Source organism: Aureobasidium subglaciale (assembly GCF_000721755.1).
Source record: "Aureobasidium subglaciale EXF-2481 unplaced genomic scaffold scaffold_3, whole genome shotgun sequence".
Lineage (NCBI taxonomy): Eukaryota > Fungi > Ascomycota > Dothideomycetes > Dothideales > Saccotheciaceae > Aureobasidium > Aureobasidium subglaciale.
In genome coordinates this window covers 493074-508649 of record NW_013566992.1, presented here as the reverse complement: position 1 = coordinate 508649, position 15576 = coordinate 493074, and the positions used below count along the sequence as shown (strand labels likewise).

The following is a 15576-nucleotide window of genomic DNA, read 5'->3' as shown; positions in this document are numbered from 1 at the left end:
CTGCAACGGAACCAACATTCACCTCTTGCTTATCCTCGGACGCTGTATTTGACAAAGACCCGGTTCTTCGGTTTGGCCGCGGCAAAGGCGTTCATATCGCCTTTCGGCACATGTCCAACCTGCTTTCCATCCTTGTCCACCAACTCAAAGTCAAAATAGGCGAGGAAGAAGGCGAGAATGATGTTCTGTTCAAGCTTCGCAAAACGCATACCGAGGCATGGATGTCTGCCTGCGCCCCATCCAAGGTATCCGAATTTAGTCTTGCGATCTTCTTCTCTGCCTGGCAGGTAACGTGATGGGTCCCACTTCTCGGGGTCAGCATACACCTCAGGATTGAGATGGACATCGGCTACAGGGTAGGCTGCGAAGCCTCCTGGCGGAACTTCTGCACCATCCGACATCTTGACTGGCTTTTTGCTGTCGTTCTTACGGAACATGGAGCCAGGAGTATTTAGACGGATACTTTCCCTCAGGCACAGATCAATGGTTGGTAACTCGTTTTCCCATGCCTCGAGTGGAGCAGACATCAGTCTGTCGGCCATTGATTTTGAAGTGTCGCTGTCGTACTTTTCAGCTAGTGCCTTGACTTCTTCCCGGACCTGACTGAGCCAGTAACGATCGTTTGCAAGGTAGATGATCACCCAGGCAGCATTGATGCCGGAGTTCAGTTGTCCAGCGTATAGCGCACCAATCACGAACGTCAGAATTTCCTTGACGTCGTCGCCCTTGTCGATCAAGAATTGCAGAGGGTCTTCCTCTTTACGTCCAGTCTTGGCTCGATCCTCGATGATACCCTTGAACACCATATAAAGCTTGCCACCGTACCAGAGACGTCTGAGCTTGCCGGGAAAGGGGAACCAGGGGAAGATGATGAGTTCCGGAGAAGATGAAGCCTCAATCTTTTCAAACATGTTCAAAGTTTGGTCAAGTAGCACACGATCATTGGCGATCTCGTTACATGCGACAGTCCGCATAGTAAGTTGATAGACGATTCCGTAAATGCTCTCAAAGGGATCAGTTGTGCCTGTAGGATTTTTTGAAAGCTCGTCCAGGCGCGATCTGGTGTCGGCAACCAGAGCGTCAAGTCCTGACACATTGTAAGCTTTGGTCAACTTGTTTGATGCTCAGACCTACCTTTGACAAAGTTCTCTTTCTTCAACATGGCAGTGATACGTTTGAAGAAGTGCTGGCCCTCAATTTCCTCTTGATCAGGATCATAACTTTTCGAGACTGTCGGCGCGCCAGCAAACAACGTAGCATAACTGATACAGACCCATCATTTAGCGATTCTGCTTGCTTCTGGAAGCAAATCGTCTATGACTCACCCTGCTGTGGCATCTAGCTGCTTACTCTCCATAAACACCTTCCTATCCTCATCGCCCGTAATTCCAACGACCACATGCTTGCCGACGGTAAACGAGAAAGTACCGTTCAAAGATGCTCTTGCCGCTTCTTGAAAAAACTCCCATCGTTTTGTCCAGAAGGTCAAGGGACCGATCAGAGGCCAATCGCCCTTCACGCGCGGTGGAACTCCGTGAGGTAAAGAACGGCCGATGTAGAGATAGGCGGCGACGATTCCCAGCGCAAGAGAAATGACAGTTGGTAACGTCTGCGAGGTACCGAGACCCTGAAGCACTTCCGTCAACGCCATGATGATATTTTGCTGGAAAGCTGAAGGAAGAAGTCAAGGGCTTCTCAGCAGTGGCACTGGGTCAACAGATATACAGAACGCCATGACCCCGCTGATAGACATAGCTCAACCGCGCTATTCGCAAAACACATCTTAGCGATGTTGGACCCGGATCCTCCAAAGAGGAAGTGGTCATTTTTCTCCAATCAGATGCTGAGGCACGTCACGGCCGATGGAAGCGAGCTGCAGCTTTATCCGGCCCTACCACATTCCGCGCAGATCCTTTGGAGTCTAAATCGCGCCTTGAGCCTCCTAGTTTACGATTTACGGCCATGTACGACCACTCGGTCAGTTGATTGTTTATGCAGCTCCGTGTTGACCTGCTCGGTTCTTGCCTTCCAAGTCATGGTCGTGCAAGCGAATATGCGATGGTCGCGTGCGAGAGAGATCTGGATCCAGCCTCCAGTTTGATCTGCGGGGTCGCGGACGAGCGTTGCTTTCATGACCAACCTACTGTTTGGGTTAGACATAACATAGTACCTCTGAAGTTACAAAAATTCCAGCTCAAACTGAATGACATGTAGCGACTGCTTGGTGTGATTTGAATCCAATATTCAGCTGGAACGTTCCACGGGTAAGAAGGTGTGGTATTCATCGTCATGATGCCAATACACCTTCCCAAGATCCGGCGTCTCATAAACGAAGACTTGCGATTTTTTGGTGCAGAGGGGCTGCCCCACAAGATCTGATCATAGATCGTGGACTAGCTTCCACATAAATGTCTCCTTCAGTCCCAACAAGCAGGAGAAGATTGATGTGTAAGCCATGGTGGTCGATAAACATGTTTTGCAGTGGTAAAGGGTACGACCCTGGCTTATCGTTATAGGGTGGGGCTGGTGGAGCATCGCAACGGCCGTACGAACGATAGCTCGATGCACCTAACTCAACAGATGGTAAAAGCTACCGTGAGACAAGATTATCAAGGCTCAAGCCGGCTTTTTTCTGGAATGTCGTGTTGTGGTCTTCTCGATCTGAGGTTTGACTTCATTGTCGCATGGGTTGCTGTTCTGGGATCACAAGCACGCGTCGACGTCATTCAACAATGATCAGATAATGTTTGGGGCCAAAGACGCGTTCAGGGTATGGATGGGAACAATGCTTAGTATGATATAGACACAATGTCTTTGATATAGATACAGAGGTCCTTTCGAACAAGGTTGTAAAGTTCATCGTGGTCGCTTGGTATTCTTTGTCGACGTCATCAGCAACGTACTTGTGTTCCTTCTTCATTCGCGGTGTCGTGTTCCCTCCCAGCCATCTACTGCCTATCAGTCCTAGCTCCTAGGCCCTCCTTTCCACCCTTGACTTCATGGACTTCTTGGAAGCCAGTGCTTCTGTCACTAGGCTTCTGAGGGTCGGGCTGTTTGGCCGGGTGGTCGTCTCCACTCTTTGTTGCCGCAGAATCTGAGCCTTTGGTCGAGGCAGAAGACTGCGCATCGTGAGCTGGGGATTCGTTGTCTCCCTTCTGCTGGCGACCAGGAGGGATATTTGGAGGAGGAGGGGGGTCCTTTGCAAGACGAGAGGTAGTGCTCAGAGGACGTGTTGAAGCGATACGGCTTGTGCGGAAGAGGGATGTGCGAAGGGACATCATCGTAGTGAAACCGTAGTTGTGTTGAATCGAAAAGGGTGTGGTGTAACGAACTGGTGCGTTAGAGAACTGCAGCTGAGGTTGACCTAGTATTGTAAGTAGACTTCGAATAATCAAATCACCTCTATCATGATATCATCATGATGGAGATCAGTCCGACGGGAGAATGGATAATCTCAAACACGTCGAACTTTTGGACCATGTTCTCTCCGGCGAGCTCATATAAAGGCTATTGCGTGTTATAGCATTTCACGTGTACTGAGAACAGCAGCACTGGCTGTGGCTCACCCATCAATGAGACCCGCATATAGAGCGCGTTTAAGCCAGACTGTTGCAGTGATGTCGATCGTCTCTCCCTATGAACATGACAAGAGACGTGACGGACGAGACACAGGCATGAGTACGGTTGACTAGACTATGGTTTAACTCGTTCTTGTAGAGGTTGTCGTCGGCTGCAGAGAAGATGAATTGGTGTTGGTCGGCGGAGCGGGACTAGCCGCCGACGTCCAAAAATCTTGGCATGCCCGACTTCGAAGCTGAAGCCGAACAATTTACAGGCGACGAGATATAGACATTTGATATCACATTCTATCGCTATGGCTTCTACAAGAACTTGCCTGTCACAACTGACACGAACGACACTATCACGACCAAATCTCTACGTCCCCTCAATCTCGATACAACAGCGTGGTGCTGCTCAGAGTGCCAACGCGCAAAAGTACAAGCGCAAGGAATTGCCCACATCACAGCGCAAGAAGAAGAGCAGGACCACCTTTATCAACCATGACTTGAAAGACGCCATCCAGTTCCCTCTGGTTGATGCTATGCGGTATGGACTTCCTTGCTACACCACACCCACCTGCTCAGTCTTGGGTGTGTACCAGTACAAGAACGGACACTGACTAGATGTAGATACCTTCGCGCAACAGAAGTTGGTCGCGTACCGACATCCTCCAAGTATGAACTGCACCTTCGTCTCAAATCTCTCAAGAATGGTCCCGTGGTCCGCAACCGTATCCGCCTCCCGCATCCTGTAAAGACCGATCTGCGTATTGCCGTCATCTGTGACCCCAACTCTGCTGCTGCTACTGCCGCAAAGAAGGCCGGAGCAACATTGGTCGGTGAAGAGGCTATTTTCGATGCTGTCAAGGAGGGTCGCATTGAGTTCGACCGCTGTCTGTGCCACCAGGACTCGCTCGCAAAGATGAACAAGGCCGCTATGGGAAGAATTCTGGGTCCAAAAGGCTTGATGCCTAGCGCAAAGACTGGAACTGTCGTCAAGGATGTTGCAGCAAGCGTGCAGGACATGGTTGGTGCAAGCGAATACAGAGAACGTCTGGGTGTCATCCGCATGGCCATCGGACAGTTGGGCATGACCCCCGAGGAGCTTTCAAGGAATATCAGAAGCTTCATTGAGAACGTCAAGAAGGACATGGCTGGTATGAGCGACAGAATCTCAAAGGACATTCACGAGGTGGTGAGTTATGTCTGTTCTTCAGCACTCTTCCCTGATCGGGGGAGTCATCATACTGCGAATCGTCATCTAACACACTGCAGGTCATCTCTTCAACAAATGGTCCCGGTCTCAGCTTGAACGGTGACCTCAGAGGCCCAGACTCGATATCCACAAAGGACCTCTCAACTGCCATGTAAGAAGCATAGGCAGGTAAAGCATTGTACATATACCCAATCTTCTCACGTGCCCTTCTTCTTTCTGTACTACTTCTGTATCACCATTTCAATAACCAGATGCTGCCAGCTCAGCCATGGAGACCAGGGCTCGCCCCCCTAGTCGGCCTCCTTCGCGTTGACGTCTATAGCATCCTCAGCATGATTGTCCTTGTAGTCCCGGCCTGCCTACCCATCAAAATGACCTGGCCAGCTTGATCTGTTCATGGTACTCACTGGTGTCTGATGCACCTCGCTCTAGTTATGTGGCTTGTGTGCACACAGCTGGAAGCCATTGTGCCTCACACTATCGTACTGTTGCTTGAAGCGATAGTGCTTGATTGAGCACACGTTTGAACATCAGGTGCCTTTGCACACAGGGTCACTCACTTCAATGTCTTTTCCATATTCCATCAGATCGAGAACATAGCTTGCAGTTGCACTACTACTCTTGTCGCTTGACGCCTCCCCTCTGCGCGCGTCTTGGCCGAGTCTCTCGAAAGCACCGCACATTGAACGCCTAGCTGCGAATGTTTTCGCAGCCCAACGCTCTTCGCACCACGCGGTACTGTTCACTGAGCCTTCAACTATCTCACCATCTGCTCGCAATATTTCTGGATTAAATGAATTCACTTCCTCAGCACTCATATCAAAAGAGGTAAGCACTTCTCCAGGTGCAGCTACTGTATCGCTTGCACGTCAGACCATCGCACGTGACTGACCAGAATGCTCTCCTTCTAGTCAAGGCTGCTCTGATCTTCTCACTACAAGTCACGATAGACTGTCAACTGGTCTGTCAGTATGCCTCTCACTGGTCATTCCATCGCACCACTGACAAAGTAGTCGAAGCGAACTTGCTCAACCTTTCGGCTCAGACAGACCAACCTCTCAAGCCTTTTCAACAGCTCTGTACCCATTCACACCTTGAGACCGATGTCGAATAGTAAGATCCTCAAGACTTGACATCCTTTCTTGGTCAAGACTGACATGGATCTAGTGGACGATCTCATCTCCCAATTTGCCACTAAAAGAGCGCAGAACAGAAAGCATGGTGGTGAAGATGCACGCGAATCAGAGGCGGCAGGATCCTACTCTGGTGCAAAGCGCATCAAGACAGAAGACAAGGAGCCCTCTGCTGCACCGACTACACCTCGCGCGCCAGACCAGCGCAGTCAGACCACGTCTGCCACCCCGCAGGCAGTCGCAAGCATCGACGCTCTTTTGATGACACCCAAACAGAAGGCTTTCCTCGGCAAGAAGCTGGACAACGCTAACAAGGCTGCGTGTGGCCTACCTTTCTGGGCCAAGAATAATTCACAAATCGCCAACGGTACCGCGCAACCAACAGACCTGGGAACCATTGAAGAAAAGTTAGAGGAAGATCTCTATCAGTCTGTGGACCACTTCATGTAGGACATTGAGATCATGATTACGACAAGGCTCAGCTTCTGTGTCCCTGACACAGATCCTCAACTCCAGGTCGAGAAGTTCAGGGCTTACTTCCACACCCAGATGTCGAAGTGCCCGAAGAGAGACACTGCTCTGGCTGAGTCAATTCCATTTCGCCAGTCACCGGCCATGGAGATGCCACGCTCAGCACCTAAGTTCTCTCCTCTAGCTCCCAGCAATGCTACGGCCAGACTTAAGCGCAGATTCGTACCTGCTGCTCAGGAGACAACAGAGCTCAAGTTCTGCCGACACATCCTGGATGAGTTTGAGAAGCCAGAGAACGACGGGATAACCGTGTACCTTCGTATTCCTGTATCAGAGGACGTGCCCAACTACCATTCGACAGTCCAGCATCCCATGGACATATCTACTATCAGAAGCAAGCTCGACAGAGGAGAGTATGAAATCGCCTCAGAGTTCCAGGACGACTTTAAATTGATGTTCAGCAACTGCTTCTTTTTCAACCCTCCTGACAATGAAGTAAACAAGGTGGGCAGGAAATTCTCGGAGGCCTTCGACAATGAGTGGTCTAAGATGGCCACCTGGATTAACGAGCACGCTTCCGAAGCTCCTCCTGTCGATCGCCGCTTTCTTGCACGCCGTGGAGGGTTTGACATGCACGGAGCTAGAGCAGTTTCAATGCGCGGTGCCAAAGGCAGATTCTCTGCAACTCGTAAGAACAAGTCCCCGGAGTCAAAGACCAGTCGCCCATCATTCGCACCTCCAGAGGAAGCATCTGAGGCTGTCCAACCGGCACAAAAGTTAACCACACCAGACCAGCAGATCGCAGTCTCACCTACAGCTACCACTACACCTTCCTTGGATCTGGTCCAGCCGGCTCGCAAGTCCATTGCAACAGAACAACAGCTCCCATACTCAGCTGAAGCCAATCCTGTACCCGCCATCGAAGTTGTGCAGCCCTCTGAGCCTACATCGAGACAGCCCACTGCAACAACACCCGTCATCGAGGATCCTGAATCTCAGAGAGCTAGACTAGAAGAGGAGATCGCAGCGGATCAAGCGCGACTCGCAAGCAAGATGGCAAAGCTCGCCGCCATCCAAAAGAGAAAGTCCCTTCGAGATGAAAGTGCTACTCTTAAAATCGAACGTGAGCCACTCGACAAGGAGATCACCTCCAAAGGCAACGCGTACACTGGCATCCGCAACAAGATCAAAGAGATGCAGGAGAAACTCAGTGAGTACGACAAGAAGCGCGATGATCTGAACCAACAGGGAAAGCAGCTATGGAGAATTGCTGAAGACATCAAAGTCCAGATCCAGCTGTCCGGCAAGAGAGTTGCTCAGACTGACTCTAGACAAAAGACCATCGTCCAAGAGCTCGAGACACTTGATTCGGAGAACATTGCTTGAAAATACATGCACATACCTGGCCAGAATACATCTTTGCTTGATCGCAGCACTCAATCGCTCTAGCCACAACACAAGCAAGACAAAAGGAGAGCACAGCATACACTACTATGCGAGGGATCACAACAACCACCCCTCAAGAAGATCACCAGAAAAAGAAGGGAAAAAACAACAACAAAACCCCCCCCCCTAAACCAATCACCCCAAAAAAGGACCACGGAAACGAGAAGGACAACAAGAACGCTGACTAAATACCCACAACGAGCCACACCATCAAGAGAAAAGAAGGAGGACAATAACAACAAGAAAATCCCCCACACAAGTATCCGCAGCATTGAATAACCCCCACCACCCACATACACACACCCTTGCCCCAAAATATGTAGAGTTGAAAAATTACAATCCCATCCCCTAGAATCAGAATGTTGAGAATGTATATAAGGCTACTCTTGTCTTTTGTGACAGCCGGCGAAAATGTCCGTAGATCTGGATGACCCGACATTGTAGTAGTTTGTCTAGTGGTAACGACGGGATTTGAGAATCTACGAGTATTGCGCGAGGCTTTCGTGAGAGTCGAGAACAGCCGTGTAGACATGACTTGTATTCTGAGTTTCACTTTTTGGCTTTTGCATGTCACCAAAGTATATTTGTAGTTGGCGATTCTCGATATATCCAATCTACATCTTTCCAATTCTTCCAAGAATATAGACGTCTAAGATGAACCCCATCTTAAATCTTGGGAGCAGCAGCCACAAAGCCCTTTTCCACAACAGCACTAATAAGCTGATGGGCGATAGCAGTCTCTGGCGGCAATCTCAAATCACCCTCCTTGTACTCTGGCTTCGGGCCCTCGTCCAATCCACTAGTGCCAACTCTCAATGCCGTCCTTACCTCGTCAAAGGTGAACCACTTTGCATCCTCCAACTCTGGGTCATTGCCAAGATCAATCTTTTCGCCTTCAGGAACACTCTGGCCGATGGCTCCAATCATGAGGTTTGCAGGATACGGCCATGGTTGAGTGGAGTGAATGATCACACGACCGAGATGGATACCAGCTTCTTCCCAAACTTCTCTGCGCGTGGCTTCTTCAATTGACTCTGCGGGTTCACAGAAGCCGGCGAGGGTAGAGTACCAGTACTTTGGGAAACGCTTGCTACGACCGAGGAGAAGTTTGTCGCCTGCGTGGTTCACGACGGCGACGATGATGGTCGGATCGGTACGGGGGAAGGAGAGGTTGGAGACGCCTTTTCTGGTTGCGCAGGCGGGGCGGTCGATGGAGGAGGCCGGGGTGTTTGAGGTGGAGAGGGCGGTGGCAGGGAGGGAGCTTGCGTCTGTGGGTGGGCAGGTGCGCTTGAAGCCGCCGTTGACACTGAGAGTAGGGTGACCGCATTGTGCGCAGAAGGGGTTGCGCATGTTCCAGTCAAGGAGCTGGCGGGCTTCTGCGTAGATTGCTGCATCGCCTGCTACGAGGTCCATAGAGCGGCCTTGTTGGAAGGTGAGGTTCTTGTCTTCGAGGGACTTGATCAGGTCGTTGCATTGTTGGGTCAAGGGATCCTTGGGAGTGACGTCGATGGCGAAGTAGGGGGTTCCCTGGTGGACGGCATTCTTTGCTTCGTAGCTGTATGAGTTCTCCTTGACGGACTCGTCCAGACCGAGGAAGATCATCTGGGGGATGAAGGTCTTTGAGTTGAACGTCTCGATCATCTTGTCCTCGGGAATGGCATAAGGATCCTCGCCAATGATGGGTTGCACATGCTTGTACTGGACGTAGGCGAGGTTGGCCTTGTCCTTTGTCAATGGCTGTAGGTTGTTGCAAGGAAGGAACTTGGTCGAGGGGTGTCTGAGAGCCCCAGAGAGAAAGACATTGTCGCTGCGGAGGAAGCCAAAGCGGTTCAACGGATTGCCTGGAATTTCTCTGTCAGTACCTTTGTCCAAGGCAAGAACGGAAGGAGCGGATGCTTGCCAGCAAAGTAATTGGCAACTTCCTTGCCAAACTTCCTCGTCAACATTGAATCGAGCTCTGCGTGTGCGGGCTGAGGGAGAGCAGGTATAGGCATCTTTTTGCTATTGTTGCAACTTCAAATCTTTGCAACTATACAAGACGGAGAAAGGACACGAAGAGGCTCTTTCAACTGCTGTATCTGCACAAAGTCGATCAACATGTCGTCACTGGGGCCTCGGTTATTGGTCATCCATATCGCGGAGATGGTGGAAACCCAATCTTATCTTATCCATCTGTATACCTGGACCTTTTGTGTCCATACTGTTACATTGTTTGCGACAATCACCATACACCTCGCTGTCGCGTATCCACTCCTTTCTCGCAGTCATGAGTCGCTTCTACGTATGTCTCTCCACACATTTACCATTTACTACAAGACTGACCACAACCTCCAGCTCCCAGAGTCGACTGCAACAACAGCGACAGCCTCTCCCCTCACCTCCCCACCATCCCCAAAATCGAACCCTCTAGAGCGACGACCCTACAACGACTACACGACCTACTCCGACTCGGAAGATGAAGACAAAACACCCCTACCCTTCCCAGCAGCGCTCCCCCGCAGCGACTTCCTGACTCCAGACTTTACACCCGAATCATACCTCTCCACCCTCCACAACAGACACCAAACCCTCGAGGACTTGCGCTCAGATCTGCGTCAACGCTCTCAACTTCTCAGCAAAGAACTGCTGGATCTCGTGAATGCGAATTATGAGGAATTTCTGTCCTTGGGCCTGAAGTTGAAAGGTGGAGAGGAAAAGATTGAAGAGGTGAGAGTGGGTGTACTAGGCTTTGGAAGGGAAGTAGGCGGTGTTCGCGATATCGTGGCTCAAAGGACAGAAGAAGTGGGAAGCTTGCTAGAGGAAAAGAAGAGGATACGAAAAGACGTCATGATTGGTCGACGTCTGCTTGACATTGAGCAAAGACTAGAGGACTTGGAAGCAAGATTGATGGTTGAGCCTGCAAACTCTCTATCCGCGGACAACCCCTCTGCCAACGATTTGGACTCTTCGGAAGACGAAGAGGAAGACGACGACGACGCAGATGCAGCGACAAGCACGATCCTCTCACGACTAAGGAAACACGCACAAGCATACCTCCTGCTCAACAATCAGACACAAAAGGTGCTGCATCATCCTTTTGTCATAGCACAACAATCCCGCATCTTGCGAGTCCGGAATACGTTATTACTGGATCTAAGAACGGCTGTCAAACAGGCACAAGGTGCTACTAGTGTGGGAGGAAAACAACTATTGGACTTCTTGGTCATATACAGAGAGTTGGGCGAGACCGAGGAAGCTGCGGACGTGCTGAGAAGCACTTGAAGGCCGAGTGGAGACTCGGAAACAGAATCCAGATGCCATGGCCCTTAATGCATGTCTAATGTCATCTCTCGCGCTCATTGGTCAGAAACTCTGGTCCCTTTATTGTTCGTGTGTGCAGGAGGGCTGAATAGAGATCTCTGTCTCCTTGATGATTGTCCGACTCTCCATTCCTTGGTCTTCATCATCGCCATGTCCAATTCTTTTCTTTACTAGAAACCACCGACCCTCTCAACATCCTTACAGCAAGCCCTGCTTTTGCAAATCATAGTAGACCTTCTCGGGCATAACATTGCCTTCTCCGTCTTCCATCTGCACAACTTGATCGGTCGCTGTTGACTCTTGCTTCCTGTCCGTCTGCAGTTTGCCCCACAAGTCGGTCGCCTCTTGAATACCCGTCACATCTCTAAACATGCTTGAGTTGGTGATGCCCAATCTCTTCAATCCGTACAAATGTCTTGCTTCTCCGAAATGCTTGTCAAATGCTCTTCTGCCCATGTAGACGTAGTTTCCACAGATTTCGCAAGGGAACTCCACACCAAGGCCGTGGAGCTTGTAGAGCCAGAAGGGGATGGGCTTGTCGTCCCAGCCGAGGGGCAATTTGAGCGGGTTATACACCTTGGACTCTTCGTCTTCCTCCTCGTTTTCCGCAGCTGGATCGGCGTTCTGGAGGTCCTGGGTCTCGACATAGAGAGCGGCGAGTTCTTGCTGGCGTTCCTTGTCTGTCATGCCTTGCTTGCGTTCGACGTTGGCGCGTGTGTCGGAGCGCTCTGTCTGCATTGCGGAGGCGAGTTTGCGAATACGGTGTTCGCGTTCGGCCACAGCCTTCTCCTTCAGACGGTGTACTGATGTCGCATTGCTGCTGCCGTTCGACGATGCTTCTCCGTCTGCTGTGCGTTGTTTTCTTGCTTCTGCATTCTTGATGTGCTTCTTTCCTGACAAATGCGCCTTGTAGACATTGTCGTTCTTGAACTCTTTTTCACAATCTGCGCACCACATTCCTTCGCCTGTGCCTTCTGTTGCTGGCCCATCCGCTGTTGATTTCGTGTTGAGCTGCCAGCCTGAGATCTCGTCTTTCTCCCATGCCTTCAAAAAGTCCTCGTCAAAGCCGATGAACAGTCTGTCCAGATCCTCCAGAGGCTTGATCCGGCGCATGAAGCTCTCGAGATATGTCGCCAGATTTCCGAGGTACTGGAAGTATTGGTCTTTCAGCTTGTCCGGCCTGGGCATACCCTCAAACTCGTCAAACGTGTCCAGGTATTGCAGGTATGTGATGCGTCTCTTCGAACCAGGCAAGTTGATGTAGTCCTCATGCAAAGCATTCATGTCGAAGTAGCGACCAAAGGCTTCCTCTCCAGTGAACATGGTGTCAATCTCAGACGCGATAGGGACATCTTCGCCGACGGCCCTGCGCTTGTATGCGCGCTCAAGGTTCTCGACAGGCTCGTTCGGGTAGCGCTTGTGAAAGTCTTTGATGCCGTTTAGTTGCTTGTAGAACTCGTCGAATGTGTCGCCGGTGGAAATAGACTGGATCTCGCGTAGGCGGCTGCCATCATTGTCTTTGTAGAGGTCGACTGCGCGATTTGATTGCGACTTTATGCGATCGAGGAAAGCTGAAATTTGGTGATCTCTTGCTAGGCGGTCCCGGATCTGCGACAATTCTCGTTAACACGTAATACAAGATGGCTGCTCCTCACTCCAATATGTTCGGAGCTTACTTCTGGTCAAGAGCAGCAGGGCGACTGATGGCCAGGAGCGCAATTGAAGTGAATTGCGGAAGCGGGAAAGGATCACTTACGTGTTTGGGATCTTCGAGAGAGCGCTCGGCTATGGCCTGCTCGAGACGCTCTAGATCCTCTCGTGTATTGCGCAGGTCTTCTAAGAGCATAATGGTATATGTGTGTGTGATTGAGGCCGTAAGAAAGGTAGTCGGTGGTATAGTGAATAGCGCGGCGAGAGATGGAGGATGGTCTGTGCTTTGCGATGCTTCGTCGTTCTTGCCTTTCGAGCTTTATTCTTCTTGAACGCGAACGTCACTGCCACTTTTTACTTTCACGACTCGTGCTTTCCGGATCTCTTAGACTATCGCGCCTGCCGTCTATACACCCTCGCAAATCAGATCAGCCACACTAGCCACCATGGCGGAAGGAGGAATCGACCGCAAGATGGAGGAGCGCATGGAGTTCAACACGTCCAAGGAAGTCAAGGTCGCGCCCACTTTCGAGGCCATGCACTTGAAGGAGAACCTGCTCCGTGGAATCTACGCCTATGGATACGAGTCTCCCTCTGCCGTTCAGTCGCGTGCCATCGTCCAGATCTGCAAGGGTCGCGACACCATCGCCCAAGCCCAGTCTGGTACTGGTAAAACTGCCACTTTCTCCATCTCCATACTACAGGTCATCGACACTGCTGTTCGTGAAACTCAGGGTATGTTGTTCGGCTTTGTGGCTCTGTGATCGGGTGCTGACCTTCTCAGCCCTTGTCTTGTCTCCTACTCGTGAACTGGCAACTCAGATTCAGTCCGTCGTCATGGCCCTCGGAGACTACATGAACGTCCAGTGCCATGCTTGCATCGGTGGCACCAACGTTGGCGAGGATATCCGCAAGCTTGACCACGGTCAGCACGTCGTCTCTGGTACTCCTGGACGCGTTGCCGATATGATTCGTCGTCGCAACCTGCGCACCCGCAACATCAAGATGCTCGTCCTAGATGAGGCCGATGAGCTGCTCAACCGTGGTTTCCGTGAGCAAATCTACGACGTCTACCGCTACCTTCCTCCTGCCACTCAGGTCGTTGTTGTATCAGCTACCCTGCCTTACGATGTGCTCGACATGACTACCAAGTTCATGACCGACCCCGTTCGCATTCTTGTCAAGCGTGACGAGCTGACCCTCGAAGGTCTTAAGCAATACTTCATTGCTGTCGAAAAGGAGGAATGGAAGTTCGACACTCTTTGCGATCTTTACGACACTCTTACCATTACACAAGCAGTCATCTTCTGCAACACCCGCCGCAAGGTCGACTGGCTTACAGACAAGATGCGTGAGGCCAACTTCACGGTTTCTTCCATGCACGGAGAGATGCCTCAAAAGGAGCGTGACAGCATCATGCAAGACTTCAGACAGGGCAACTCTAGAGTCCTTATCTCGACTGATGTCTGGGCTCGTGGTATCGATGTCCAGCAAGTCTCCCTAGTCATCAACTACGACTTGCCTAGCAACCGTGAGAACTACATCCACAGAATTGGTCGTAGTGGAAGATTCGGCCGCAAGGGTGTCGCCATCAACTTCGTCACCAGCGAGGACGTCAGAATTCTTCGTGACATCGAGCTCTACTACTCTACCCAGATTGATGAGATGCCAATGAATGGTAAGCTTACGGATCCCACATCAACCCATTTTCTTCTGCTAACGCACGCCAGTTGCCGATCTGCTTACCTGAACGAGCAGAACACTCAGTCACGCGTCACGTTTTTACTACAAAGTTTGGGGTCAGAAGGGCTTTGTTATTGAGAAAAGTTGCCATCAAGAGCACAAAGTTGGAGGAAATGGGCCATGTAGCCAACACGGTCAGTAATATTGTGACGCAACTTTCGAGAATGTACGCTAACGAGCCGTGAGTACAGTTAATACCAAGATTGCCACCACTCATACTCCATATCTGAAGATTGCTTCAATGTTTGTAACGCTCTCCTCCATGATGATGTAGGACGACAATGAGCTGTAAAAAGGCACAATCATTTTCTGGGATGAGGACATCCGTGAAGAGAGCCAGTGGGACGACGTCACCCCCAGACATGATTGCTATTCATGAAAAGTATCGTGCCTTTTTACGGCTAGCAGGGACCAGGAGATTGCAGCTGAAATCGCCATTTATCTTCAGCTGCAAAGGTACCTCCCCTGAGGGTTGCCCCTTCGAATCTTCTTCTGGCTCGATTACAGAGCAAACACAGGCTGTAGAAAGGCAGGGCGATTTTGAGAATCAGAATGATGTTTAGGAGAGTGACTAAATCGTCTGCTCTCATCGAACATCTCGACGGAACTCAATATCATTGTGCCTTTTTACAGCCTACTTTTGGAACACCTTGCCTCCAGGAGATAGTGCAAGGAGAGGACCACGGCTCGTACCTGGCTGCGCACCTTGGATGAGCCCCCACTCCACGCTCCTGACCCCAACACAAGCAACTATACAGCTGTAGAAATGCAGGATGCTTTTCGAAAGCAAATTGGTATGAATAAGAGTCAGTAGATCGTCTGCTCTCAGCGGACATCTTAGCGAAACCGAATATAACTGTGCATTTCTATAGACTACATTTTGCGTACTTGCATCAAGGAGATGCAAGATCTGTAAGCCAGAAGACCACGGTTCGAACCGGCGCAAACGCGTGCTCACTTCATTACTACTCACTACTGGGAGGACCGTCGTTCGAATCAGCGGAAGCGCGTTATCACTTTCTTTTCCTACACACACTACATCGCCCCGTCCTCCCCG

General features: G+C 50.7%; 8 protein-coding genes across 8 annotated transcripts; 4 read left to right on the top strand and 4 right to left on the bottom strand.

The window, feature by feature from the left end:
- Positions 1–29: 29 nt before the first annotated feature.
- On the bottom strand, positions 30–1651 carry AUEXF2481DRAFT_2281 (uncharacterized protein; the record flags this gene model as incomplete). Its single annotated transcript, XM_013491181.1, has 3 exons — positions 30–1087; positions 1135–1262; positions 1326–1651. The coding sequence occupies 3 exons, from the start codon at positions 1649–1651 to the stop codon at positions 30–32; spliced, it is 1512 nt and encodes a 503-aa protein (XP_013346635.1).
- Positions 1652–2626: 975 nt separating this feature from the next.
- On the bottom strand, positions 2627–3476 carry AUEXF2481DRAFT_36827 (uncharacterized protein). Its single transcript, XM_013491382.1, has one exon. It carries the CDS (start codon positions 3276–3278, stop codon positions 2949–2951), a length of 330 nt encoding a protein of 109 aa, XP_013346836.1. The 5' UTR covers positions 3279–3476; the 3' UTR covers positions 2627–2948.
- A 398-nt stretch (positions 3477–3874) lies between these two features.
- On the top strand, positions 3875–5079 carry AUEXF2481DRAFT_77300 (uncharacterized protein; the record flags this gene model as incomplete). The annotated part of the gene is made up of 3 exons (XM_013491512.1): positions 3875–4107; positions 4191–4755; positions 4836–5079. 3 exons carry the CDS (start codon positions 3875–3877, stop codon positions 4929–4931), a joined length of 894 nt encoding a protein of 297 aa, XP_013346966.1. The 3' UTR covers positions 4932–5079.
- An 800-nt stretch (positions 5080–5879) lies between these two features.
- On the top strand, positions 5880–7766 carry AUEXF2481DRAFT_2278 (uncharacterized protein; the record flags this gene model as incomplete). Its single annotated transcript, XM_013491180.1, has 3 exons — positions 5880–5889; positions 5944–6337; positions 6392–7766. 3 exons carry the CDS (start codon positions 5880–5882, stop codon positions 7764–7766), a joined length of 1779 nt encoding a protein of 592 aa, XP_013346634.1.
- Positions 7767–8295: 529 nt separating this feature from the next.
- Positions 8296–10153, bottom strand: AUEXF2481DRAFT_478850 (uncharacterized protein). Its single transcript, XM_013491598.1, has 2 exons — positions 9727–10153; positions 8296–9667 (listed from the first exon to the last, which is right to left on the bottom strand). The coding sequence occupies exons 1-2, from the start codon at positions 9818–9820 to the stop codon at positions 8493–8495; spliced, it is 1269 nt and encodes a 422-aa protein (XP_013347052.1). The 5' UTR covers positions 9821–10153; the 3' UTR covers positions 8296–8492.
- Positions 10093–11087, top strand: AUEXF2481DRAFT_2276 (uncharacterized protein; the record flags this gene model as incomplete). Its single annotated transcript, XM_013491179.1, has 2 exons — positions 10093–10107; positions 10161–11087. 2 exons carry the CDS (start codon positions 10093–10095, stop codon positions 11085–11087), a joined length of 942 nt encoding a protein of 313 aa, XP_013346633.1.
- On the bottom strand, positions 10946–13002 carry AUEXF2481DRAFT_105456 (uncharacterized protein). The gene is made up of 2 exons (XM_013491597.1): positions 12883–13002; positions 10946–12734 (listed from the first exon to the last, which is right to left on the bottom strand). The coding sequence occupies exons 1-2, from the start codon at positions 12970–12972 to the stop codon at positions 11325–11327; spliced, it is 1500 nt and encodes a 499-aa protein (XP_013347051.1). The 5' UTR covers positions 12973–13002; the 3' UTR covers positions 10946–11324.
- Positions 13003–13222: 220 nt separating this feature from the next.
- AUEXF2481DRAFT_2274 (uncharacterized protein) lies at positions 13223–14526 on the top strand (the record flags this gene model as incomplete). The annotated part of the gene is made up of 3 exons (XM_013491178.1): positions 13223–13511; positions 13561–14454; positions 14507–14526. The coding sequence occupies 3 exons, from the start codon at positions 13223–13225 to the stop codon at positions 14524–14526; spliced, it is 1203 nt and encodes a 400-aa protein (XP_013346632.1).
- Positions 14527–15576: the final 1050 nt, after the last annotated feature.

What these genes read in the sequence shown, in the direction of transcription:
- AUEXF2481DRAFT_36827 (XM_013491382.1), bottom strand. Translation starts at nt 3,278, where the DNA reads ATGTCCCTTCGCACATCCCTCTTCCGCACAAGCCGTATCGCTTCAACA.
- AUEXF2481DRAFT_478850 (XM_013491598.1), bottom strand. Translation starts at nt 9,820, where the DNA reads ATGCCTATACCTGCTCTCCCTCAGCCCGCACACGCAGAGCTCGATTCA. An exon ending in AGTTGCCAATTACTTTGCTG is followed by an intron (nt 9,668 to 9,726) that starts GCAAGCATCCGC and finishes GAGAAATTCCAG; the next exon opens with GCAATCCGTTGAACCGCTTT.
- AUEXF2481DRAFT_105456 (XM_013491597.1), bottom strand. Translation starts at nt 12,972, where the DNA reads ATGCTCTTAGAAGACCTGCGCAATACACGAGAGGATCTAGAGCGTCTC. An exon ending in CTCTCGAAGATCCCAAACAC is followed by an intron (nt 12,735 to 12,882) that starts GTAAGTGATCCT and finishes GAATTGTCGCAG; the next exon opens with ATCCGGGACCGCCTAGCAAG.